This window comes from Oryctolagus cuniculus, chromosome 4, assembly GCF_051225735.1.
Source record: "Oryctolagus cuniculus isolate XC-2025 breed Fujian yellow rabbit chromosome 4, ASM5122573v1, whole genome shotgun sequence".
NCBI lineage: Eukaryota > Metazoa > Chordata > Mammalia > Lagomorpha > Leporidae > Oryctolagus > Oryctolagus cuniculus.
In genome coordinates this window covers 80364316-80391580 of record NC_142870.1, presented here as the reverse complement: position 1 = coordinate 80391580, position 27265 = coordinate 80364316, and the positions used below count along the sequence as shown (strand labels likewise).

General features: G+C 44.4%; 1 protein-coding gene across 37 annotated transcripts in view; it reads right to left on the bottom strand.

Annotated features, from left to right (window-relative positions):
- KALRN (kalirin RhoGEF kinase) overlaps positions 1–27265 on the bottom strand; it is a 777940-nt gene that overhangs the window by 469626 nt on the left and 281049 nt on the right. For all 37 annotated transcript variants that reach the window (XM_089331826.1, XM_089331827.1, XM_089331831.1 and 34 more), the window contains 2 exons: positions 8682–8874; positions 3062–3574 (listed from right to left, as the gene is read on the bottom strand). In XM_089331826.1, coding sequence (XP_089187952.1) covers positions 3062–3574; positions 8682–8874 — 706 coding nt within the window. The remainder of the gene's footprint in view (positions 1–3061; positions 3575–8681; positions 8875–27265) is intronic.

Sequence of the window (27265 nt, the reverse complement as noted above, 5' to 3'; positions counted from 1 at the left end):
TTCTACTTTTAGAAAATCTAATAACTGTCAATAATTGCTTTCCAAGCCTATGTATATTTTTTGTATACTTATAAATTTTGAGAAGATGCCTATAGGTTTCACTAGACAAAGGGTTAATAGCATAGAAAAGTTAAGAGCTCCTGCTGTAGAGGGAGCATTGGAAGATGAAATTTCAGATCTTCTGTAGGGTCACCAGGGTGTGGCCAGGGAGTTTACAGGCTCACAGGGATTCTTAGTGGTATTGCAAGGCAGGTCCCAGGAGCAGATGGACAAGCAGGCTACTGGATAAGAGTCTGGGTGGCCTTTGGAGACAGACTACAATACTGACTTTGTCTAAGCAGCAGTATGACCTTGGGTAAGCCACTTCACCTGAGTTCACTCAGCTATAAAACAGGAACACTGACATGCTATACAATTCTTGTGAGCATGAAAGAACAGCAGCAATTTACCATGCAGTTGAACAGAACCTGACTGGCTACAGAAAGGCAGCTTTCCCTGCCTCAGGACCTCTGAGCTACAGAACACTGTTTCATTTTGTAGACAGGCACTCTGTATGCCCTATACAGGATTCCTACATCCTTGGGTGTCAGGGATACCATGAAATGTTCTAAATCTTAAATCATGACTACACAGATCTAGGAGCCTTGTCTCTGTTCTTGTCCTTGGCTCATGGAAATAGGTTCCCCAGGCCAGGCCAGATTTTATGGAAGATTCCATATCCCATAGCACAAAGGACCCCAGGTTAAAAAGGAGCTGTTCCAAACCTTCCCAACACTGGCCACAGGAGCCAAAGTGCCTGTCTCTGGCTTCACAAAGTGGCTGGCAGCTGACTTGGTAACTCACAACTTGGTGAGTGAGGCAGGGATCTGTTATTCAAGTTTCCTCTCCCAGAGTAGGCCAGGGTGGGGTCAGACCAGGCTGGCAGGCCACTGGGCCAAGCTTCCCAAGGAAAGTCAAGGAACCCCTTTTACATATCTTTTACAAAAACCTGCTTAAACAACATTCAGTCATCGAAAGGGACACACATTCTTTATAAACTACATATATTCATTTTCTTTTTGACTATAAAAGATTAGAAAATGGAAAATTTATACGGAAAACCTAACCATAAGCCTGGCTTGTAGAAACCAAAAGTATTAGCATTGGGGCCAGTGCTGGCATTTCATATGGGTGCCAGTTCATGTCCTGGCTGCTCCTCTTCCAATCCAGCTCTCCACTTATGGCCTGGGAAAGCAGTGGAAGATGGCCCAAGTGCTTGGGCCCCTGCATTCATGTGGGAGACCCAGAAAAAGCTCCTAGCTCCTGGCTTTGGATCAGTCCAGCAATGGCCATTGTGGCCAATGGGTAGTGAACCAGCAGATGGAAGGCATTTCTCTTTGTCTCTCCTGCTCTATAGCTCTGCCTCTCAAAATAATAAATAAAACCTTAAAACGAAATAAAAAGTATTAGCACTGAGGTAATTTTCTTCCAGTTATACATAAACTGAGATCATAATTAAAGAGAGATTTTACTGTTTTTAAATAAATTCTTTTTAAAAAAGACATTTATTTGAAAGGCAGAGCTGAGAGAGAGAGGAGAGAGAGAGAGAGGAGGGAGAGAGAGAGAGAGAGAGAGAGAGAGAGAGAGAGAGAGATATCATCCATCATCTGGTTCACTGCCTAGATGGCCACAACGGCCTGGGCTGAGCCAGGCCAAAGCCAGGAGCCAGGAGCTTCTTCTGGGTTTCCCACATGGGTGCAGGGGCCAAAATACTTAGACCATCTTTTGCTGCTTTCCCAGGTACATTAGCACAGAGTTGCAGCAGAAGTGGGGCAGTCAGCTCTTGAACTGGTGCCCATGTGGGATGCCGGCACTGCAGGTAGTGGTTTAACCCACAGTGCCACAGTGTCAGATCTGAGAGTTTTTAATCTCAACTTCATCACTTAAAGCCTAGCTATGTCTTCAGCATGGGCTCTTAAACAGCACAGAATCATTGTATCAGACATTGCTTGTAAAATGTACATTTACTGGGAGATGTCATGGCATTCTCAGGGATAGCATTTGTATTTAAATATGCAAATCATATTCAGAAAACTGATAGGAGAATCCGCTTTACTTTTCTTAAAGTGCATATAATAGCAAACTCTATTCTTGCTCCTCTTCAGCTTGAAAAGAATCCAAAGAAGATACTTTTGTGTCAACAAAGAGACACCACATATCAGGGGTTTTAATTTTTCACTTTATCATTCTCACTTTTCCCTGATAAGGTGAAAGCTTTGAAAATTCACCATCGGAAAAATGGTGCTTTACTCAAGAAAGTACCCAGCAGCTGAGGAGAAACCTCCAGGAAAAAAGGTGCAGCAAAAAAAAAAAAAAAAAAAAAAGTCCAGACTTAGAAAAATGGGACTCAGATGTGAGCCCTGCTATTGTAGATCCAAGAGCAGGAGCGTCAGTTTCCCTGCATGTCAAGAGAGACACCCCCACCTTTTAAGGGTAGAAGGAAGCTAAGTAAGACTCTACATGTGAAAATACTTTGTCAACAGTAATGTGTATTGCAGGGCAATAATCAATCATTAATGTGCTAGTGGCTGCTAATGGCATTTGTTGTTAGCTGGCTTGAGCTACTCATTGCAGGCACTTAAACGCACAATGCCCAAGACTGGTGTCAAGCATGGACTCTAGGGCAAGGTCGCACTTACTAGCTTGCCAAGTTATTGAACTTGTCAGTTTCTTCACCTGTAAAATGGGCTAACGAGTTCAATTACCTCTTAGGATTTGTAAGAAGATTCAAATGAGCTAATTTACACTCAATGCTTAAAACAATGCCTAGCACATAACAAATACATAAGAATATATAAGAATGTAATTACATAAGAATAAGATTTAAAAACAGTAATCAGCCAAATGTAAGAATGAAATAAAATTGTACTAGTTAAAACTAGTGGGCACATAAGAAACTTTTTTTCAAAGAAAGTACTATGAGCACTATTCAGAAAGTTGCATTAGCAACCTCTATCAGTTTGCTTATAAAGCCATGCCCCTCAGGTCACCCCAGCTCAGGTTTGGCCTGCTGTCTTCCTACCTTCTCAGCATCCTGCTCGAAGAGCCGCAGCTGGAAGCACTGGTCCAGCTTGAGCTTGCGCACATGCCACATCTGGTGCAGGTGCTGCCGGGTGGAGTGCAGCTTGTCCAGGAGGCTGGTGATCTTGGGCACCAGGCTCTGGAAGTCAGCGCTGCCTGGGATGCAGTTGCGCCCTGAGAAGCCATCACTGCAGCGAATGCACTGCAGTAGCCTCTGCCCCTCCCGGTCCAGCTCCTCCACAGGGGCCTTGAGCACCTTTTTCTTGAGCTGTGTGTGCTCGTCGATGAGCCGCCGAGAGCCCTCCACATCCACGGGGAACTCCTTCCGGGCCAGCATCTCCTGCAGGTCCTCAAGGCGCGAGAGCAGGTGCACGGCACTGTTGAAGAACTCCTCCAGGGAGAGCCGCAGCTCAATCCACTCCTCATGGTTGTAGTCCAGGGAGCCATCAAACTCCTCTGTCAACTGGGAAGGGTCCACCAGCTTGGTGAGACCCTCCACGGACACCATGCTCGTCTGGAAAGGGCAGACAGAGAGAGGGAGTTAGTGAAAGGGGCGGGGGGAGGAGGGCAGAAACAGGAAGGAGGCCAGGAGGCAGGGAAGGCAAGCGACGGGACAAGTCCACATGATAATGAACTCAGCCTGCCTAGGAAAGGGTGAGTGGGAGACCACGGGCCTCATGAGCCAGGAGTCACCAATCAGCCAGGCTCAGCAGCTTTAAGAGAATGCAGACTGCTTCAACAAGCGTCTCCACCTGCCTACCACTTACCATCTAAGGAAAGACGGCTTTTATCACTTCTCGGCCTTTTGACTAAAATCAAAGTGAAGGAAAGACTGCGTTTGTGTCTCTGATCCCTGACCTTCCCTCTTCCCTAACCCAGGTCCACCACAACAGGGCTCTAGATGCCAGAAGCAGAAGCTGGGAGGAAAACTGACCTAGTGCCTGGAAGGCCAGTTTTCCATAGCTGTAAAACCCAGGCCCACGGGCCCAAGTACCATGGCTGCATTAGGCACTGTAGGTCAATACTTGGGCAGCTAGGATTTCTTAGTCTGTCTGCTTGCCTCAAGCTGAGCCAGCTCCAGCCCAGCTCTGAGGCTCTCCCTGGTGGCAGATGCTCTTGCGTGATACAGAGAACTGAACCAGAACCAGGCAATAGGTAATCCGGGCTTTCTATTTTCTCAGTGAGGCCTTTACAATCTCCTGGAGGCAGAGTTGAGTGAGAAGGGTTGACTTAAGGAAGCAGACTATGCCTGGCAACTGGTGATGCCCACGACCCTGCCAGTATCTCAACAAGCAGCTTTTCCTTTCCATGGGACTTAGGCTTCTCCACTGTCTCCTAAAGGAGAGGCTATCCAAGATATATCTGATTTGGGTCTCAGCCCTACTTACTAATTATGTAACCTGTCTAAGGTCTTAGAATTTCAATATCCTCCTCTATATGACAGAGATCATAGTACTGTTCTCCTAGTGCTTGCTGGGATTAAGTGTGTCAGTGCATATTAAAGCACATAGGGTGCTAGCACTGAGTGTATGTTCAGTCCCTAGCACAGCTCACCATAATGATCTGAAAGCTGCATCATTACTTGAACCCTTAAAATCAGTTTGTCTGTCTTGCTACTTTTTGATCATCTCCTCTTTTCCTTCTTTCTTGTACCACCCCCACCCCCACCCCTGCCCCAAGATGCAAGAAGGAGCTGGCATGGGAAGAGAAGTGGTTCTCAAACTTTCTCAAACTTGACTGCTCCTTAGAACCCCCTGGGGAGTTTACAAACAAAAACTCATCCCTAAAAATTCTGCTTTAATTGGCCTGAACTAGAGCTTGGGCCTGGGCTGGTTTAAAAGCTCTCCAGGAAATTCTAATGTGCAGCTACAAAGTCCTGCACTCTCGATCCTTGCCACTTGGGCCAGCAGCACTGGCTTCACCAGGAGCAGAACTGATGCCCCACTCTAGCCCTACATGAGTCAGATCTGCACTTACAGGGGCCCACATTGTGGAGCAGCAAGTTAAGCTGTTGTCTGCAGCACCATCTTCCATATGGGTACTGTTTCTGATGTAGGCAGGCATATAGGATAAAACTGATTAGATTTGTGAGCTGGAAGACCCGTTTTCACCACGGCCCCTGTGATCTCATGCCCCTACCTGGCCACACCTGTGCGTCCACCTGCCAATAAGACTAATTAATCACTCCCCTTTGGAAGTGGATTAAAGGCCTGAAACATGGTGAGCCCAGCCCTTTTCACCCTTTTTCGCCATTATGGACCCTGGTTGGTCCACGCCTTTGGGCTGCCCACGCTCTCTGCCTTTGCTTCGCTGCTCATGATAAACTGTTAATAGCTGCTCAAAATCAAACACTTGCTGCACATGGCTTTTGGATTGCTTTCTGCTTGGTATGGATTCCAAGTTAATTTCCAGACTTTCCTTTCTCCCTTAGATTAGATTAATGCCCTCACTCTCCTATGCATTTGTCTCACTAAATAAAAAGCTTAAAACTTATCATGTTGCCTGGTTTATTTGTACCAGTATTCAGAATTCTTTTCTGAATATGTGGCAAAACCCCACATGGTTTATTAATATTTCAGATTATTAATAAGCAAATCAGTAACAGTCCCAGCTGTTCCACTTCTGATCCAGTGCCCTGCTGATATGCCTGGGAAAGTGCTTGGGCCACTGCAACCACGTGGGAGACCAAGAAGCAGCTCCTGGTTCTTGGCTTTGGCCTGGCTTGACACGCTGGCCGTGGTGGGCATATGGGGAGTGAGCCAGTTGATGGAAGATCTCTGTCTCTGTCTCTCTCTCTCTCTAACTCTACCTTTCAAATAAATAAAATAAATTTTTATAAAATAAAAAAGAATCTGCACTTACAGGATTCCTAGGCAACTCATATGCAATAAACTTTGTGAAGTACTTGAGTACTAATCCCCTCAAATCTGGCTCCAAATTTACCACTTCTAGGAAGTCTTCTTTGATTAGACTCACCAATTATTCATTAAGTATGTGTTGCTGAACAAGCCTGCATCCTCCTCCCAGCCTCACGATTGCCTCAGTCTGTAGTGGTATTAAGCTTGCTGTTGGTAAGATATTCTCCTGAGTAGGAGCCCCCAGCTCTCATCCTGAACAAGAGGTTCAGGAGGCAGAGACAAGTTTGCTGAACCTGGAGTGAGGGCAGGTACAGGCCGATGGGATGTGCAGGGCAGCTACACTGAAGCAGATGTCTCAAGACTTATTGGAAATACTCTTTGCAGTCTCTTCAGGTTACAAATGCATAACCCCCTGTCACCACCTCTGCACAAAGAAACCAAAACTACAGACAGCATTTCCATACAGGGTTCCCAGTGTTCCACAGGGGTGCTAGGAGACTGCGAGAGTTTTTCTACCAAGCCTTATTTCTTGTGTTATTTACATACAGTGAGAACTGCCCCGTCAGGGGTCAGGTCACTGTACTCAGATCCCAGCCTCCCAGGACCATCACCCCACACACAGGTGCTGCTGGCCTCTGGGAAACACAAGTCTGTAATGGGAAGCAGCACTGCTTTTAAGTACTCCTTCTCTGCCTCCCATTCCCGGCACCCCACCCCCACTTCATCCCCCTGCAGATGAGGGCCAGAATTCTGAGAAAGCAAACAGCTCAAATTTGGCTAGAAAATATGTTTAAGTCATTGATAAAATCTGATGTGTTGTCTTAAAGCTTCTCCAGGGACTCGTTTGCCCTCTGGAATTCAGTTTAAAAACAACATGTTTTTCCTGATTATAAAAGTAATATATCATTCTTGAAAGAAAATAGAAATACAAAGAAAATAAAAATCACTCATAATCCAACCACTTAGAGTAAACCATTTCTAGTATTTTCTTGTGTTTCTCAGTGCTTAAAAGCAAATTCCAGGGCCAGGAATTTGGTACAGCAGTTAAGATAATGCTTGGGACAACTACATCCCATACTGGAGTGCCTTGTTTGAGTCCCAGCTCTGCTTCCAATCCAGCTTCCTGCTAATGTATACCCTGGGAGGCAGCAGGCGATGGCTTGGATTTTGGCCACCCACATGTGAGACCCAGATTGAGTTCTGAACTCTTAGCTTCAGCCTAGCCTAGACTTCCTGTTGCATCCAGTAGATGGAAGATCTCTGTATGTCTCTATCTTACCCTCTGTATTGTTGACTTTCAAATAAAATGAAAACAAAAAAATTTGAAAATTCAAGATTACACTTCTTATTTTGTTTTATAACCTGCCTTTCTGTAAATAATACATTAACATTTAAAAAAATCATTTATTTGTTTATGCTTATTTGGAAGGCAGAGCAACAGAGAGACAAAGAGAGAGAGAGATTTCCCATCCACTGGGTCACTCCCGAGATGCCCACAACAGCTGAGGCTGGGTCCCTAGAATTCAATCCAGGGCTCCCATGTGGCTGGCAGGGACTCAAGTACTTGAGCTATTATCTACTAGGAAGCTGGGTTGGAATTACAGCTGGGACTTGAACTAGGTACTCTAATATGTGATATAGGCATCCAAAGCCATGACTTAACCACTGTACCATCACGAACATTTTTGGAAGATACTCTTTTACTAATGCAATTTTTAATGACTCCTTTTAATGACTCCTTTAATGACTCCTTTTATATTAATGTACCCAAAATGAATGGGTAACTAGGATACAACATATATCTATATCTATATTTATACTCACACACATACACATACACATATACACACATATATATGTATGTACATAGGAGCAGTCTTCAAAAAGTTCATGGAAAATGTGTATTATTTAAAAAATGCATGAGATTTCAATATTTTTGCACCAAAATAAGCTCATCTTTTAATTACATTTTCTGTTAATTTTTGAAGTACACTCATATGTGATATGTGCTATCATAAAAGACATTGTGATGAACATCCTTGTCATTGTGTTTATAATTTTAAGTTACTTTTTGCCTTCTTTTGGTTCAGCACTTGTATTAATATTTACCTAGGACATGAAATTTTAGATCAGTGGACGCAAACTCTTTTTAAGGCTTTTGATACTAACTGTAAAGTTGCTCCCTGAACTTACACTGCTCCAACAGTGTAGGATTGTCTGATGACGCTGTACATTTGGAATCATCTCTTTTTTTTAAAAAAAAAAGATTTATTTATTTGAAAGGCAGAGTTACAGTGAAAGAGGCAGGCAGAGAGAGAGAGAGAGAGAGAGATCTTCCACCTGCTGGTTCACTCTGCAAATGGCCACAATGGTTGGGGCTGGGCTGAAGCCAGGAGCTTCACCCAGGTCTCCTGTGTTAGTACAGGAGTTCAAGTTCTTGGACCATTCTCTGCTGCCATCCCAGGCACATTAGCAGAGATGGGAAGTGGAACAGCTGGGACTCGAACCGGCACCCATATTGGATGACAGCACTACAGGCAGCAGCTTAAACCACTAAGCCACAGCGCTGGCCCCAGGAATCATCTCTCGAGCTTCTCATTCTTCCCAGGCTCTAACTGATAAGGTCATGGTGGCCAAGGAATCCTAAAATTTCAGCCCTTGACATGTTGCATATTGTAATGCAGATAGATGAAGAGGAAATGAGAAATGTGTGAGTGGCAGAGGTGAAGGGAAAGCAGGTGTTAACAGAGAAGTCTGGCTCACCTCAAAGATGAATTTGGAGCTGCCGAAGTTAGTCTTCTGCTTCTGCCAGAAGTTGTCGGGTTTGATGATGAGGGCCACATGGATCTCGGCGGGAAAGGCTTCCTGCAGCGTTTTGAGCAGGGGCTTGATGAGGTCCCACTTGGAGCCCCGCATGTCGATGATGACGGTGAAGCCACGTTTGCACACGTCCTCACTGTGGGGAGGTCAGAGATCATGCACAGTCCTTGCAGGCAGCTGAGACTTTGGGGAACACAGTCAAAAAGCACTGGAACCCTGCCTTCCCCTTGACTTGCACCACCCTTCCAACTTCACGCCAGATCTCCTAGCCGCCTTCCAACCCAATTCAAAAGGTACTGCCTCAGAAAACCTCTCTAGATTAACCCCATCTGAGCTAGGGCTATGGCATTCTGTCTTCTCCCAGCACTTAGCAAATAGCTTGACTTTCCTCGCAGACAACTGTATTCAGGGTATTTACCTTTTGGGTACTCACAGTTGTATTTGATTTCTCTTTTAACTGTTGTCTCCCTTTCTTGCTCCTACAATGAGTCATGTTTTCCTCATTTGAATTGAAGCTCTCTAAAGATAGGGGCCTTGTTATCCCTTAAATCTGAGATGGAAAGTCCTTGGCAGGAATGCTGTTCTTCCCTATGCCAGCATCAGTGACAGTCACCAGTACATGTCACAGCTGACCCCAGACTGGACCAAAGAATCCTTCTCAACAAAGGGTTCTAGGCCAGGTCTACCAACTGGTTAGAGATAGTACACAGCCAATTAATAACACATGTTTGCCACCACCATATTTAAGATGCATTACTTGTAGCCCAAAATGTATGTCAATCGTGAAATATTAGGTTGCTGAATCACGTTGATCACTCAGTCCCAAGGGTGGGACTGGTTGGAACAGTGGATGCAGTCCAGCTGTCTCATGCACCTCCATTGTAAGAGCTGGCTCGAGAAAGTGCACGTTTCAGGATGTTGAGGGGGATGGAAGAGAGGAACTCTTGAAATCAAGGCCAATTGAAGTGACAGTGACCATCTTGCAAACCAAGAAATAAACAGGCTAAGTGAATCAAGATGTTGCTATATAACTTTTTAAGAAAAAAAATTATTTAAACACTAAGAATAGAAAGAAAAAACTAAAGTTAAATAGTTATAACATCTCAGTTTGGCAGAAAGTCTGTTTTGGTAGTTAGGAGTCTTCTCTTATTTGTGGTTTACTTAATCTATCTTTATTTTATAACACAAAATGACTTCGGTTTCCTGATTCCCAGATTGTACTTGTTTAAGCCACTATGAATGGTATGTGACCATCAGACACGCCTGCTACTTATCAGTCACTTATAGCTACTGATGGGAAGACCACCACTGGGGATTTAGGTCACAAAAGGAAGAAAAACTCCCTTTCAGGCTTCATTCTCAAATCTCAACCGGTGATGAGCATGTCACAGCCCTGTGAAGACACCACAGCTCAGCTCAGGTGACTGTGTGAGGGTCTCAAGCATAAGGCAACAGAATTCCATAGCCTCCCAGTTACATGAGAAATTCTCTAGACCAGGGACTCTGTGCAGTGTGGGAGGCAGGCTGTCTTCATTTTCCTCCCAAATTTTGCATCCTAAAAGAAAAGAGCTGCCTCTTCTCCAGCAGTGATTGAATTAAATGGCCAGGGTCTTCCATATAGTTTCTCTGCCCTATTAACCAATAGCAATGTGACTTTTGCTTAACTTATAGGATTTATTTCCCTTTATAAAAGGATAACCTGTTAACTACAAGAAAGCTGAAATATTGAAACATCTATATAAGAGATGCTAAAGGTAGGAGTTTATTATACTCTGGCCTATTTCCTTTCAATCTTTTTTTGTGTGCATATACTTTACATATCATATAGTGTTCTACTTTCAACTGTATTTTTCTCACATCTAAAATTTCCTTGCAACTATTATATTTAATGATACATGATCCACCATATGCCTATACCACAATTGAATCACTGTCATTAATACTTTACCAAAAGCTATCTTTACCATTATATTCCTATAGTTGTACCTATGAAATTTGCATTCATTAAATAAAATCTTTTTTTTTAAAAAAAGGTATCTTGAAGGATCCCAAGATGGTGTTATAGCAACAGGATGATCTGAGTCACACTGGCAAAAATAGATAGTTAAAAAGAGGAGAAAATACACAGAGGATTGGACCAGGGAGGTCAGTGCAAGCCCCCAGTGGACAGTGGACCAGGTGAGATGGGAAATCATGGGTCCATGGAACTGCAAATAGCAATAGGAGGGAGAGCTTGGCAAATTGCATTTTAAGTCTCATATGGGGAAAAAAATAAGGTATAGAGGAATGAACAGAATGGTTGGGCAACCCCCTGCCCATCTCCCTACCCCTTCCCTCTTCTCCCCACCCAGCTCTGCAGCCAGCTGAGAGAAGCCACTTTGTTCACATTTTCAAACATAAGAAGGGGACTGATGCCTATGCCTCCTGCACACACAAACATCAATAGTAGGGGCCACTCCAGCACACCCCTCACCCGGGAACAAGGACCACATCATTTCAGAAGAATTTCTTCCCCATCACACAAGCTGTACAAGGAAAAGTAATGAATATTGAAAACTCGAGCCTGCTCCATCCACCACTGAGAAGTGAGCCAGGCTCCAATGGGCGGGGTTCCATGTACCAGAGCTTGTATCCACTTCCACCACAATTGAGAAGTGAGTGAGGGCTCCAGTAGGTGGGGGCTCCATGATTCCACTTGCAATGCACAGACCCATAGCAGCTCATACAGGGGGAAACCTCACCACAAGAAAATCTCCACAGATTAGAGGTACAGTTCATTAAGCAGGACAATATAACCCTGAACACACCTGAGACTAACTCTGGGGCATCCCACAACTGTGAGGGAAAGGATGGGTCACACCAACAGAAGTGCACAACCTCCTCTAACCAAAAAACCAGAGGAAAACTACAAAGCCCCACAGGGTCTTACACTGGATACCTGCTCCACCATGGAATACTGAACAGAGCACCCAGGCCACATCCAGCACACACCTCTTGGAACTCACTGAAAGTACAGACACAATTAAAAAGAGAAGCAACCAAACAAAAAAAAAAAGAAAAAAATATACAAATGCCTAAAAACAAAGGAAAAATCCTAAATAAGAATAAGTAAGACACTATGAGCCTCCCAAAGGAACACTACAATACTTCAATAATAGAAGGTGAAGATGAAGAGATTGAGGATATGCCAGAACTCTAATTCAGAAAATTAATTGTCAGATTACTTAGAAGCAATCAGAAACAAATTCACAATCTAAATGAAAAGTTCTCCCAAGAAACTGAGATAGTAAAGAGAAGTCAGAATCAAGTATTAGAAATGAAGAATTTAATAGATCAAATAAAAAATGCAGTAGAAAGCCTTAACAACAGAATAGGTGAGAAAGAAGAGAGAATATCAGAACAAGAAGGCAAATTTCTGGAAATATTACAGTCAGACCAAAAGAAGAAAAAATTAGAAAACTAAAAAACACTGTTGGAGATTTATAAGATACTATCAAATGACACAACATATGGATCCTAGAAGTTCTGGAAGGTGTGGAAAGAAAGAAAGGATTAGAAGGTCTTCTTAATTAAATAATTACAGAAAACTTCCACAATCTGGAGAAACAAAGAGACATCCAAGTATAGGAAGTACACAGAACTCTGAATAGACATGACCAGAAAATATCTTCACCAGGACACACTGTAGTAAAACTCTCCATAACAAAACATAAAGAAAAGATCTTAAAATGTGCATGAGAGAAACACCAAAACACATTCAGAGGAACCACAATTAAACTCACTGCAGACATCACATCAGAAACCCTACAGGCAAGAAGAGAATATCAAGATATATTCCAAGTCTTAAGGGAAAAAAACTGTCAACCCAGAATACTGTACCCTGCAAAGCTCTCATTTATGAATGAAGGAAAAATAAATATCTTCCACAACAAACAGAAATTGAAAGAATTTATAACTACCCACCCAATCCTACAAAAGATACTCAAGGATGTGCTACACAGAGAAACACAGAAACAGGAACATCACTACAAAAGAAGATGAATGCAGAAAATGATCCAGTAAAAGTACAAAGGAAACCCAAAGTAAAACATTGGAACTATTAATGGGAATATGTCATGGCAAAGTGGGTACTTAACAATAGTCACCCTAAATGTAAATGGTCTCAACTCCCCAGTTAAAAGAGACAGAGTGGCTGAATAAATTTAAAAAGAAAATCCATCTATTTGCTGACTCCAAGAAACACATCTTAACAAAAAGATGCATACAGAATGAAAATGAAAGGATAGAATAAAATAAACTATGCTAACAGAAACCAAAAAAGAGCTGGTGTAGCCATCCTAATATCAGACAAAATAGACTTTAACATAAAAACTATTAAAAGAGACAAAGCAGGACACTATGTAATGATTAAAGGATCAATTCAACAGGAAGGTGTGACTATTATAAATGCATATGCACCTAATTACAGGGCACCTGCATATTTAAAAGAAACCAAAAGAGAAATCAAAAAATTTCTGGAAAAAATTAAGATGACAATACAACATATCAAAACTTATGGGATATAGCAAAAGCAGTGTGAAGAGGAAAGTTTATAGCAATTGATGCCTACATCAAAAATTGGAAAGGCACCAAATAAATGAACTATCAATGCATCTCAAGGATCTAGAAAAACAACAGCAAACCAAACCTAAAACTAGTAGGAGAAAACAAATAATTAAAATTAGAGAAGAAATCAACAAAATTGAAACCAAAAAAATACAAAGATCAGAAAAACAAAGAACTGTTTTTTTGAAAAAAAAAAAAATTGACACACCATTGGTCCAATAAACCGAAAAAAGGAGAGAGAATATCCAAATCAATAAAATTAGAGAAGAAAAAGGAAATGTAACAATACACACCACAGAAATAAAAAGAATCATCAGAAATTACTACAAAAAGCTGTATGCCAACAAACTGGGAAACCTAGAAGAAATGGATAGATTCCTGGACACATACAACCAACATAAATTGAGCCATAAAGACATAGAAAACCTAAACAGACCCATTACCAAGACAAAAATTGGATCAGTAATAAATCAGTAATAAAGGCCTTCCCAACCCCTACCTTGCACATTACAAAAAAAATCCATCCAAAGTGGATTAAAGATCTAAATCTATGACCTGATGCCATCAAATTATTAGGGAACATTGGAGAAACTCTGTAAGACATTGGCACAGGCAAATTTCCAAGTTTCTTGGAAAAGACCCCAGAGACACTGGCAACTAAAGCCAAAATTAACAAATGGGATTACATCAAATTGAGAAGCTTCTGTACTGCAAAAGAAACACTCAGGAAAGTGAAGAGGCAACCAACAGAATGTCAGAAATTATTTGCAAACTATACAACTGGTAACATATTAACAACCAGAATATATAAAGAGATCAAGAAACTCCAAAACAACAAAACAAACAACCCAGTTAAGAAATGGGCAAAGGACTTAAACAGACATTTTTCAAAAGAGGAAATCCAAATGGCCAACGGACACATGAAAAGATGTTGAGGATCACTAGCTGTCAGGGCAATGCAAATCAAAACCACAATGAGGTTTCACTTCACCCTAGTTAGAATGGCTTTCATACAGAAATCAACAAACAAAAGCTGGCGAGGATTTGGAGAAAAACGTACCCTAATCCTCTATTGGTGGGAATGTAAACCACTATGGAAGACAATTTGGAGATACCTCAGAAATCTGAATATAGATCTACCATATGACCTAGCCATCCCACTCCCCGGAATTTACCCAAGGGAAATGAAATCAACAAATCAAATTATCTGCACCACCATGTTTATTTCATCTCAATTCACAATAGCTAAGACATGGAATCAACCTAAATGTGCAACGACTGAAGACTGGATAAAGGAATTATGGAATATGTACTCTATGGAATACTACACAGCAGTAAAAAAAATGAAATCTGGTCATTTACGACAAAATGGATGTATCTGGAAAACATCATACTGATATAAGACAGTCCCAAAGGGACAAATATCATATATTCTCCCTGACTTGTGAGAATGCATAAACCACCTAAAAGGAAATCTGTAGAAGTGAAATTGACACTTTGAGAAGCAATTACTTGAACAGCCCTTGTCTTGACTGTCAAGGGACAGTTTTTTTTTCTTCTTAATACTAACTGCTTAACTCTTTACTTGACATAGAGTTAATCATATGTGTATAAAGTCAATTGAAAATAGATCTCCGTAAAAAATAAGAGTGGAAATAAGAGAAGGAGGAGGAAGTTTGTAGCTATATACATCCTTATGGACTTACTTCTTAGGATACAGTTTAAAAATCTGCCCTGGGACTCCAAATCCCATTAAGCTGGAGGTTAAAAATGCCATCTTAAGTGTTGGAGTGATCATATAGATAGGATTAAGTGTTAAAGTGATCATATAGATAAGATTAAATGTTAAAGGGATCACATAAACAAGATCAATTGTCTGGTAATAATAACAGATAGAATTAAAAAGGAGAGAATGATCCAACGTGGGAAGCAGTCCACACAGTAGACTCATAGAATGAAAATCACTCTAAATAGCAGTCTGACCTCAGAATTAGCCCTTAAGGCATTCCGGTTTGGCTGAAAAGCACGTGAGAGTATTTCAGGCATAGAAAGCCAAGACACTGTGGCGAAATAAATGTCCTACATGAAGGACCTCTGTGAGAGAGACCCCAGTGGGAAGAAGTGGCCATCAAAGAAGGATGTACTTTTCTCTGAAGGAAGAGAAAACGTCTACTTTGCTTATAGCCTTGTTTAAATACTGTCGGAGATTGTGGATTCCAAAGGCTTTCATATCCTTGGCAGCTCATGTCAAGAGCCTCAGGTGATCACTGATGTCATACATAAGAGTGTTAACTGTTAAATTAATATCTGGAGTCTCTGTGCGCTTACTTTCCTGCAGAACTTCTCTCCTCAATGATTTGTATTATGATAATTAACTGTAAAACTTGTTCCCAAACAGTTGTGTGTGAGTTTGTGTGTGTGTGTGTGTGTGCTGTGTGCAAATTGTTGAAATATTTATTTAGTATAGAATTGGTCTTCTGCATATAAAGTTATTTGAAAATGAAAAGAAAAAAGGTATCTTGCCATACATGCCCAGCAGCAATGTACTAAAGTAGCCGCTTACTGTATCCTCACCAGCACCAGTGTTTGGATTTTGAAATCTTTGTCTAAATTCATATTTCTTTGATTATTATCTATAGCTTATCAGCCCATAAATATTTCTTGTGTGCATTAACTCATGAGGGCTTCTATTCTATTGGGGTTCCATCAGTGTTCTCATTGTGCGCAGCTTAGCTTAGCATGACTGTTTGTCTTGCACCTCCTATCTCAGCCACTGCAAGGGAAGTGGCCTTTGCTCCGGGAGGATAGTCTTCCTCTTTATCCTGCTTTCCATGCTCCATCCCTATTGTCACAATAATGCTGACATGGGAAATCTCTGTCCATAACAACAAATATTCAGTGTTGTTGCCACGAGCTGGAGGCTGACAATCCCAGCATCTCCATGTGGCAGTCAGTAGCAGGTTACACATTATTAACTAATAATTCCTGACAACTAAACATAGAAATCAGGCACTAACATCCTCTAGGAAGTTCTGGCTAACTCAGGAGAGGAGGAAGAAGGCCCAAGGGCTGGATGCTGAGAAGTAATCTAATTGGCATCTTTCCGTGAAAACAGCCTGATCTCCAAAGGTGCTGTTTTTCTGGTTTCTGTGCCAAGGACTGTATTTAGCACTTGCTGTGCATTATTTCGCTCCATCTTCACAATGACCTTATAAACTAGGTGTGGTTGTCTCCATTTAAGACAAGATAACACCAAGGCACAGGATTTGCCTAAGGTTCCATGCCTAGTAAGTGGTTAAGCAAAAATACTAGGACTGTCAGCTTGAAAGTCTGCCCCGGTTATTATACCACACCATAATCTGCCCCACTGACATTAGGAGAGGGTGTTTTTGTGCTTGAAGACAGGAGTTGGGGATCAGTGACAAGAGGATTAGGTCAGGGAGCTCACAAAAGAAGGGAAATTAGGACAAGGAGTCTAACCGGACGACTTCCATCTGCAGTCAGTGAAGGATCACAAAACCAAAGAAGCATCAGCAATGCCATATTGAGAAATTTCAAGAAATTCACTTATTTCCAGGAGCAAGAGGCAGCAGCACAATAGACAGCACTACTCTGAGGGCCTCATGCAGTGCTGTTTTGGGCTCCGTCCCTCTTCTTGCATATCATCCTCAACAGGGCCCATGGACTTTGTAGAGTCCATGCTATGCACTCCTCCCCTCTTCTAGACGAAGTTCCTGGTACCTGAAATCCTAAAACTCTCTACCCAAAGTGCACTTCACCTACTTCCTAGGTCTATGGGAACCTATTCCCAAGGTCATTTCCCCAAGGTCAATTCACACCACCACTGCGTGCCCCTCTAGGCCTGAGGAGTGGCAAAAGGTTGCTGTTTCCAAGTATGTGGCCAGAACATAGATATGTGAGCTGAGGTGTCCACATGTAGTCATGAGGCCCCCTGCCACACAGGCTCAACTGCAGAGTAGATAGAAAAGTAGATAGAAAAGGGAGGCAGAGCCTGTGCTGGGGGATGGGCTCCCTCTGCTGCTTTGTGGTTCAGCATGGGACTCAGAGGAATGTAATAAGCAGACATTTGAAGCTGGCCTCCTAGGTGACTGTGAAGACACATTTGTTAAGGTGGAAGGACACAGCATGCTTTATAACACAGTTTCTTGGCTTATAACAGTAAGTTAAAATATCTAGACAAACAGTTGGTGGACTTCCATTTATACTCTTGCCTTGGGCACCATAATGTTAGAATTAGGCTTTGCAGGAGAAAAGGCTGCAGTGGCAGCAGGCTTCAAATTAGGACGCAGTCACATGCCAAGGATTGCATGCATCCTACAGGTGGAGAGGAACCCCTGACAGGTATCACTCACAGAAGAAACATGCTCAGATGACTCAGAAAGATTACACTGCAGCCATAGAGAAGAGTAAATTGGGATGAGAGAAGCAGGTCCTTGCTAAAATGACTCTATTTAAAATGGAAACTGTCCCTGGGTCCTCCCCTGATTCACTCTTCTCCTCAGAAATTTTCACCATCTGGTTAATATATTTTATTTATTTATTGTTCATCTTCCCTCACTAGAAAGTAACCTCAATGAGGGCCAGAATTTGTATATTTCTTTTACTGTTGGAATCCCCATGCCTAATAAAAACCCTGATGCTTACGAAGACAAAATAAATTGAGGAAGTAGACGAAGCAGTTAAGATGGATTTTGAATACTAGATCCATCATTTACTTCTTGTGGAACCCTGGGCAAGTTACTTTCAGCCTCCCTGTGCCTCAGTGCCCTCCCTGTAAAACATGCCCAATAAGTGCTTACATGCCAGGGCTGTCTTACACTTTAGTTCGTCAGTACACGTAAGGCACTCATGATGGTGCCAGCCACATTGTCCATCCTACGTCAGCCTCAGCTGCTGTAGGAGATGCTGTTGGGGCCCCAGCCAGGATGCCCATCCTCCAACACTGAGGGATGCTTATGCCTGTGACCATCTCTGGAGACTGTGTTTGACTGATGGGTACCACGTCTCCAAGAGAAAGCTGGGCATTATATCCCCACCCCAGGGCAGGCCAGTACCTCGCTTACACAGGTGTGGTGCGCCAAAGCCTGGTTCCTTTACTTCACAGGAGAGTAGCTGCCCCAGAGCCCTCCCAGGCTCCCACTCAAGGAGGCTTTAACTGAGACCACATCTTTTCTTGCCTCTTCCCCTTTCCAATCCTCAGTCACTCCTTTTTGAGTATTCTCTGAAAAGCACACCCTTCCCAAATCACTTGCACCTAAATCTCTATCTACAAAACATACCCTAAGACAGTTATTTTTATTATTGTTATGAATAATATGTAAATAGAAGTGATATATATCTCATATATATGCAAAATTCTGAAGACAATTTGATATACTGTCTGGAGATGAAAAGAGAAACCTGAGCTGGCAATTCTGATTTGGGAGTCACATTATACTTTGCACATAGTAAGTGTTCAGATCATTTGCTCAGTGAATAAATCCATGAACCTGTGGGAGTTGATATGCACACAAGTGCATAAGATGATTCAAGAGAAACCAGGAAGAGGAAAAGAGTCATCTTCTGAGTCAAGGATAGAACTGGCAGGAATATCAATATTCAAGACATGAGTGAAGAAAGATGAGCTTAAGAAAACACGCAGAGGTAAGAGAGAGCCAGGAGAGAAATGAGGTCCAAGAAATAAGGAAGGAACCACAATGTGAAATGCTACATTAACTGGGACCAGAACTACCACTTTTAGCATCTTAGATGCCCTGGTCCCATCTCCCAAACCCACTCCTGAGAAGGAGAAGGCAGCTACTGCTCCATCCTTCTACTCCTACTTGGCCCCACAATCTTCCCATCTGGGGCACAGGCCCCCTTTGGTCCCTCTTGGTCAGCTCCTTACCTTGTGTGATAAATCACATCCCCTCCAAACTGAGCCATGAACTAGGGCTCTAGGGCCCAGGAGTCATAATGAATGACCAGATGATTGATCAGCTGTTTCTTGTGCTCAATTCTACACCATTTACCCTTTTGTTCAGTAAATGTCACTGAGGCTGTTTGCTCTCAGCAAGTCTGCGATCTCAGAAAAGCATTTTCACCACTTTATGCCAATGCTTTTCAAACGTTAGTGACTTTCATTATCGCGCAGGATGCTTATTTTAAAATGGTGGGGACACCTCTCAGATATTCTGATGAAAGTACGTATGGGACGAGACCCAGGAGACTCCTCCAGTGATCCAAGGACAACAATGACTCTTTTAGGCATTTAATGATGAAGCCTCACCTTGCCTGAGTCAGATATTAGGATATGCATTAATAAATAGCAGCTAACACATAGCCATCTCAGAGCAACAATGAAACACAGTCAGAAACACACTGGCAAGTTGAGCCAACAGCCACGCTATACAGGAGGAGCCTGTTGAAAATGTTGGTGAATTTCTCTTGTCAAGGTTGCACACTCTCCAGAATGAAGTTATTCATTGAAAGCATAGCCCTGGGAGGATTTCTGCCCTTGGAGTAAGTCTCCAAGCAAAAACTGAGCTCCTCCTCTTTCAGCCTGTGGAGCCTCTCCCAGAGGCCTTGGCAACTGCAGATCTGCTTTTCAGGCTTCCCTTTATACTTCTAAATGGCCACTGGAAAATGGAGTTACTGCTTCTTATCCTATGCCTGACCTAGTAGCCTCACCTCATTCTTCTAAGAAACTCATGGTGTCTCTCTAGGTACTTCTTAGGTCCTGCCCATATGTGATGTCCTCAATGTTATCTCTTGACCCACTGGGCTGTGCTCCCGGTCTGTGAACCCAGTTGTGCTGGCCACAGCAGGTGGATAACAGATGAATGGACAGGCACATCACAACTGACCTTTTCACTCAAGGTAGCCTGCTAAGCCTGGCAGAGATCACAGTTTAGCAGCCCCATCTCCCACAGTGGTTTTCTTAGGCACAGTTGCTGCTGTTTTGTTCCTAGCACTTCCGCGTGTCTTTGGGAGGAGGCTTAAATCTTTCATTCTTCAAACCACTCCCAGCTCATTCACAGATTATTTGACCTACTTGTTTGTATGCCTTTGGATTTGCTTTCTCTGTCTTAGCTACTATTATTATCCCAGTCCTGGTTCATGTACTAGAAGACTCAGTGTTTCTGTTGAGGATACCAGTGCCTCAAGCCACAGATTGCTTTGGGACCAGGTCAGTCCCAGCATAGGACTTTACCCTGGGTTAGTCTGGCTTCTGGGAGCCAAGCACTACTTCCTCTCAGCTCACCTCAAATCCTTGCTCTCTGGACTCCTCCCCAGGTCCTTGTTCAGGTCTGGTACATTAGTGAATCACCCTGGATACTTACCATTATCATCTGACCAAAAAGTCAGATTAATATGCTACCCTCTCCTCTCTGATCTTCCTTACCTTCTCTGATCCCTCTGTCAGAGTGACCTCCTCACTAAAAGACCCTATTTTCCCTGCCTCTCTTGGCTACCCTCTTCATTTCAATTTGCATCAGACATGGCCCTAAATCAAGAGAAGGAACTTTAAGAGAGCCCTGAAGGAATAACTCAGGTAGCAGGCACAGGCCGTGCGAAGGAGCCCGTGTCTGGCCGTGCCTCCACAGCAAGGAGGAAGCAGAGACAGTGAAGTTCAGCAGGAAAACAGCAAAGCATCGCTCAGGCTGGGCTGAAGCTCTGCATCCTGAGGACCTCAAATCCTCCAGTTGGAGAGACATACAGGAGAGCCAAGCTCCTGAAGCTTGGAGCTGCTGCTCTTGGCAAAATGGACATATTCACATATTAATGTTAAAAGCTAACTTTTACTGTGTCATAAAGTTCTTTGCTAAGTATTCTACATGCATTATCTAATTTATTCCTCATACGAAACTCAAAAGTCACTGTGCTGATCACTACAGTGAGGAAACTGAGGTTCAGAGAGGTTGCTTCAAGCAGTGGTAATATTGGGGTGGAACCCAGATCTGTTGGCAACCTTTAGGCATGAAAGCCCCTTCTGTCTCGCCTCACAAAGCACAGAGCACTGGAGCTTGAAGAACCCTTTATGCTTGTTCTTGCTAGGCCCTCAGGTGACAGCAAGCTTCAGCAGAATTGCCTTGCTCAAGGTCACACTGCTAGGTGGACGTCTGGGTCATCTGAGCCAGGTTTCACTGTCTCACTGTGGGTCTTTCATTGATTTATTTGTATATTTGAAAGAGCTACAGAAATAGAGGAAGAGACAGAGAGATGTCTTCCATCTGCTGGTTCACTCCCCAGATGGCTACAACAGCCAAGAGTGGGCTAGGCAGGAGCCAGGAGCTTCTTCTGGGTCTCCTGAGTGAATGGTAGGGGCTCAAGCACTTGGGCCATCTTCCAGTGCTTTCCCAAAGCCTTCAGCAGGGAGCTGATTCAGAAATGGAGCAGCTAGGACACGAACCACTGCCCATATGGGATTCCAGTGCTGCAGGTGGCAGCTTTACCCACTACGTCACAATGCTGGTCCCTAGAATTTACAGTAAGGAAAAATCATACCTTGAGAAATAAGACATCAAATAGTCTGTCTTGGAGGCACAGGGTATCCTGCATGAGTATAAAAGTCCCAGACTCAGGAATGAGGACGACTCTGCTCAAAGTTTCCTCTGGGCTCTGACAGCAGAGAGAAGGTCTGATCCTGTTTGCCCTAGCTTCTGGGATGCTACCTGAGATTTACCCCATTTCTGTCACTGTCTTGCAGACACTCTCCTGAAACAGCTGGTGGAATCAATACACCACCAATCATGCTGATGGTAGGCAGGGACAGGGCATCTGCAGTGAGCACCACTTCAGCAGCCAGTCAAGGAGACGAGGGCCTCTGCTTACCTCCTCAGTGTGTGCTGCTGGGAGCTGCTTCTGGAGGCTGCTAGTGTAGGGTGCAGGGTGTCAGCAGGGGAACCCTGGAAGTCCCAGTGCCTGGGCCACGGTGGAGCACAACTAACCTTTAAACCAGATCTCTTCACCAAGTTGTTCAGGGAAAGTGGCAAATCAAACAATGGGGTAGAGAACTAGACTGCTCACTGAGGAACAGGTGACAGGAGTACACTGGGAGTTAAGGATCATCTGTTTAATGAGGCACCAGCTTTGCCACCACACAACTCTGGTCCTACAGGTGCAGGCAGGACTGAGAATGCAGGATAATTTGCAAGAATCATGTGGAGAAGGTCTGCCTTGGGGCCTGGACAGTATTTAATATCTCCATACTATTTGCTACAAGTAGACAGAAACTAGAAAAGGGAGGCAGGACAAGCCATCTGCACCACAGTCTGCGCCAGGACCGTTTCAGGACCCAGGTCTCCCTTAAAGCTTCATGAGCTGAATTCTCAGTTCAGAATTTGAGGCAAAAGAAAGGTCCCTAGAGTCCTGAAGAAAAAACTATTCCACTGACCCATTTCTGTGGGGATTTTCATGCCGTTCTTGGGCTGCAGGATCTCAAATTTTCCCAAACCTTTGCCCATCACCTGATCTGTGTTATCCTGCTTTCTACTTCTCACTGCTATTCTGAAAGCATTGGAAGTTCTCTGCTGATAGCCCCAAACCAGACCACACCTGTTTTCTTAAACCACCAGAAATCAGTAGTGCGAAGGAAAAGTGTTAAAGACACATTAGCACCTGCTTTAAGCTTTCTAATTGGTACAATCAGAAGTAGTGAAAAGAACATTGGAGGAGGTAATGCCTTACAGAGAAATGAGCCGCTCTCTAGGGAATGCAGTATTACGGATGAAGAATGAACATTGCTTGCATAAGCAGTTCTCAATCTTGTCTTTCATAATGGGGAGGTCTCCAGCATGGCTGGATGTCCAAAAGGCAGGAGGAGTTGGGAAAGCTCCCTTGGCCCATCATGTGCCTCTCTGATTCAGCAGCCACCAAACCTCCTCAGGATCTATGCTAATTCATCCAAAGATGTGTTTTGCTTTGTTTTATGGAAGACACCCGCTGCTCCTTTCATAAGTCATTATTTATCCAAAAAGTTGCTGTCTTTTCTACCCATTTAACAACCCCTTCTTTTGCCTCTGCACTTCTGACCTGGGAAGTCAGGGCCAGGTGGCCTATCTTAAATCTACCCTTCAATTCCTCCCATTAAAGTGGGGAAGTTCAAAGTTCCCCTAGTGGCCGTAATGCACAGCCATGGGGCAGTGTATTAAAGGTAGGGTTGTAGAGATCCGTTTGCCCATTTCCACACCTGGAAACTACCACTTGGTCATTCCCCACCCTCAAGTGTGCCAGAAGCAAACCCAACTTTGCCCCAGCCAGGGTCCCAGGGAAGTCCCAACTGGAAACCAAGTGAGGGAACTTGCTATGTCCAGCACTTTAGAATCCACTACCCAATCCCACCCAAATGAGGCTGACTGCAAATGCAAGAAGCAGGGATGTGGCCCTTTCTCTTGTTCTCCCCTGAAAAAGATGTGGCATAAATAGCACAGACTCAGGCACCAAAGTTATGGCCAGCATTTTCAAATGTGGCCACAAGGTGACAGCTCCAGGGACTGAAAATCACCCTGCAGGACCTCTGCAGCCACATACTAACTTGTCTTCAATGCTCCTCTTAAACAAAACACATTTTAAAAATAAAATATGCTTAGAAAGGACAAAGATGTGGAATCTTGTAGATAAAGAGCACGCCACAGAGGATTCCAGGGATGGCATGGTGACAGCAAGCCTGGGGCGAAAGCATAGCCTTCCAAAGGATGAACCCTCTCAGAGGATCCAGCTTGGGTCTGTCAAGCAGCAAGGTCATCCTTCAGCATTCCAGACTCTGAAACACAACTTCTTTCACCAAAGGAAGAAATCCCCTTGCTGCCTGAGAGCGGCCTGGGGGCACAGCAATCAGAAGGAGCCACGTTTAGACAAGACGAGACAATAATGGGAACTCTAAGGGCTAGAACCATTGCTCCGAGAAGTCTGGCACTGGCTAGACTGACAGGGAGGGTGGCAGAGGGGTGGGGTCAGGTGGAGGTGAGATGGAATTGACAGATCTATTTTAGGACAGCAGCTTCCTGTCCTATTTCCCATCCTCCCTCACATAGCTGTTACCCTTTCCTTCTGGTCCACTCAGTACATGAAGCAGAAATGAAATGGAAACCAATGCAACCAAGGAAAAGAACAAACTCCCCACATAGCACCCCCACCTTCCTTGGTCCACCTTGAACAAACCAGAGCCACCTTACTCTGGCCTTCTGCATTCACTCCTTCTTCCTCCCAGCATCTGGCTGGGTGAAAAGCAACTCATCTTCTAACTTTAAAAAAGATGTGCCATTGTGATCGCTGCTCATACATGTGTGGAGATCAAAAGTCCACACAGCATAGACCATAACCTGTCCAAGCCCGTGCCTTGGCCATCCTTACATGATCTAAGAGAAAGAGCAGAAAGCTGATGGGCCCCCCAGAGGGCTGCAATGGTGCAACTGCAAACACTCCTGGCTGGGAGACTGCCCATAACCTGGCCAGGAGCCACAGCAGTAACTTTCCTGGGCTCTGCCCACTCCCATTGTCATTACCACTCCTCCTCCTCTTACCACATCCCACCTCTTCCAGCTCTAACAAGGATTCCCCACTCTCCAGCTGGGCTCTGGTTTCCGGGTGGAGCAGGTGGGATCCCCCTTAACAAAGCACACGTTTCCTCCAGGAAGTAGCCCTCCATGTGGCCTGTATATTCCTTTCCTCCCCTCCTCCTCTTTCTTTTACCTTACAAAGTCAAAACTTCCTTGAAAGCCCAGAACTCTTTGCCCACAGCTCACACAGGCACATACACGAACATCCCCACCTACACAGACAATCCACTCCTTGCACGAGGTCACTCTCCAAGCCACGCCCACTGAGCTTGACAAACAGGGCAGGAGCTCCATTTCCTGCAGGGCAGGCAGGCCTCGCCCTGCAGGCAGCCTGCCTTCTCCTTGACACCTGGCCAGGGTGGCCCAGGCAAAGGGAACTGCTGAGGTCCTCATTGGTTAAGTGGAGAAAACAATCCTGTGACAGCTCAGGCATCAGTGGGAACCTGGGAGCAGGGGGAGGTCAAGAAGAGCCAGGATGAAGACCCCAATGGTGGGGATAGGAGTATGTTCAGGCCGGCGCCGTGGCTCAATTTGCTAATCCTCCGCCTACAGCGCCAGCACCCCAGGTTCTAGTCCTGGTCGGGGCGCCGGATTCTGTCCCGGTTGCCCCTCTTCCAGGCCAGCTCTCTGCTGTGGCTCGGGAAGGCAGTGGAGGATGGCCCAAGTGCTTGGGCCCTGCACCTGCATGGGAGACCAGGAGAAGCACCTGGCTCCTGGCTTTGGATCCGCGTGGCGCGCTGGCTGCAGTGTGCCAGCCATAGCGGCCATTGGGGGAGTGAACCAAAGGAAAAAAGAAGATGTTTCTCTCTGTCTCTCTCTCTCTCTCTCACTGTCTAACTCTGCCTGTCAATAAATAAATAAATAATTTTTTATAAAGGGAGTATGTTCAGAACTTGAAACTGAATGGGATGGGTCAGCACCAGGGGTCTCTGGCTACTTGTACAAAGTCAAAATAAAATGGGCTTTGTGCAGATACCTCAGAGGCTGAGAGCTCATGTGTAGGCAGAAGCATCCCTCTGCTCCTGAGGCCAGGGGCCCTGAGCCTGTGCGTGCTGCCATGGAGACCCTGCAGGCCTACAGGCTCTACTCATGCAAAGGGCAATGTGAGGTTGCAGTGAGCCTGGCCCCAGCAACACCATTAGGTAGCTGGGGGGCCCAAGGCACATCATCACATCCCTCAGGACAGGACTCTGCCCTTTTTAAAGGGAGGCAGTTGACCTCTACAACCCTTCTGTGCCTTAAGTTCCAAGATTCTAACTCCTCTACAATCCAGGGCAGATTTTGCCTCCCATTAAGTATCTCTGATTTAGTCCACTACATAGTATGCCTGCTTGACTGCTACCTTGGTTTTGTCTTGTGGATACTGGAACTTCAGCAAGACCTCAAGCCTTCCTGAAGGTAAGAACTGGGTCTTCCCACCTCCATTAGTCAGCAAGTTCAGAGGTAGCCTGAAAAAGCCAAAGGATCCAGTTGGTATGCATGTGAGACCAACCAGGTATGTCCAGAGAATTAAATCTGGACCAACTTTCATTGTCCTAAGGAACGCTCCATCAGGGTCAGAGCTTGGTCAGAGTGACCAAAGGCTTGCCTCATCCTAAGTGCAAAACAAGGAGTTTCCCTCAGCAAATGAGTTTGAAGTCTGAATTCCCTGCAAAGGAAAACAGTCCACAGCCGGGAGCTGGAGAACATTGTCTTCCTGTACCAGGAACTAGGGATGGGCATGTCACAGCACCAGGTTCAGACCTTGTCTCAGGCACCAGGCCAAGACCTGCATGTGAATTACTAGCGATGGGAACAGATAAAATTCCAGCTGAGGACAGAACAGCCTGAGAGATGAAAGGGAGAAAAACATACCAGCTTTAGAGTTTTTGAGTGGTTCTCAAACCCATGGCTGGTTGTTATGTGAACTAGAACAAGTAGGGGCTGGGGAGAGGAGGAAGAGCTGAGACAAAAGGGAAAAAGGACCAGGGTCATAAAGACACGGGCTTGGGTTACGTCAGTAAATTCTCCAGAAACACATTAGTCTTTGCTGAGTCACTGCGGCTGACACAGCGCTCCCGTCTGAGTTCCGGGAGAACTGGCTGTCATACATGCCCAATTTAGAAATGAACACACAGCCTTGGTGAGATGGTCCACTGTTGGCTTGCTCCCATGCCCCTGCATTCTTCAGCCGCCAGCTGAGGGCTCAACCTCCCTCCCTAAAAAAAGTCAGTCCACCCACCCTTGAGGGACAGCCCCCAAGTAGGACTGTAGACTCCCTGAAAAAGATCCAGCTCTGGCCCCAGGGACTTCATGTCTGAAAGGGAGACCCTGGCATTGGCCCCAAGGAGCCTGGGTGGTGAGGCCCTGCCTTGCTCCCTG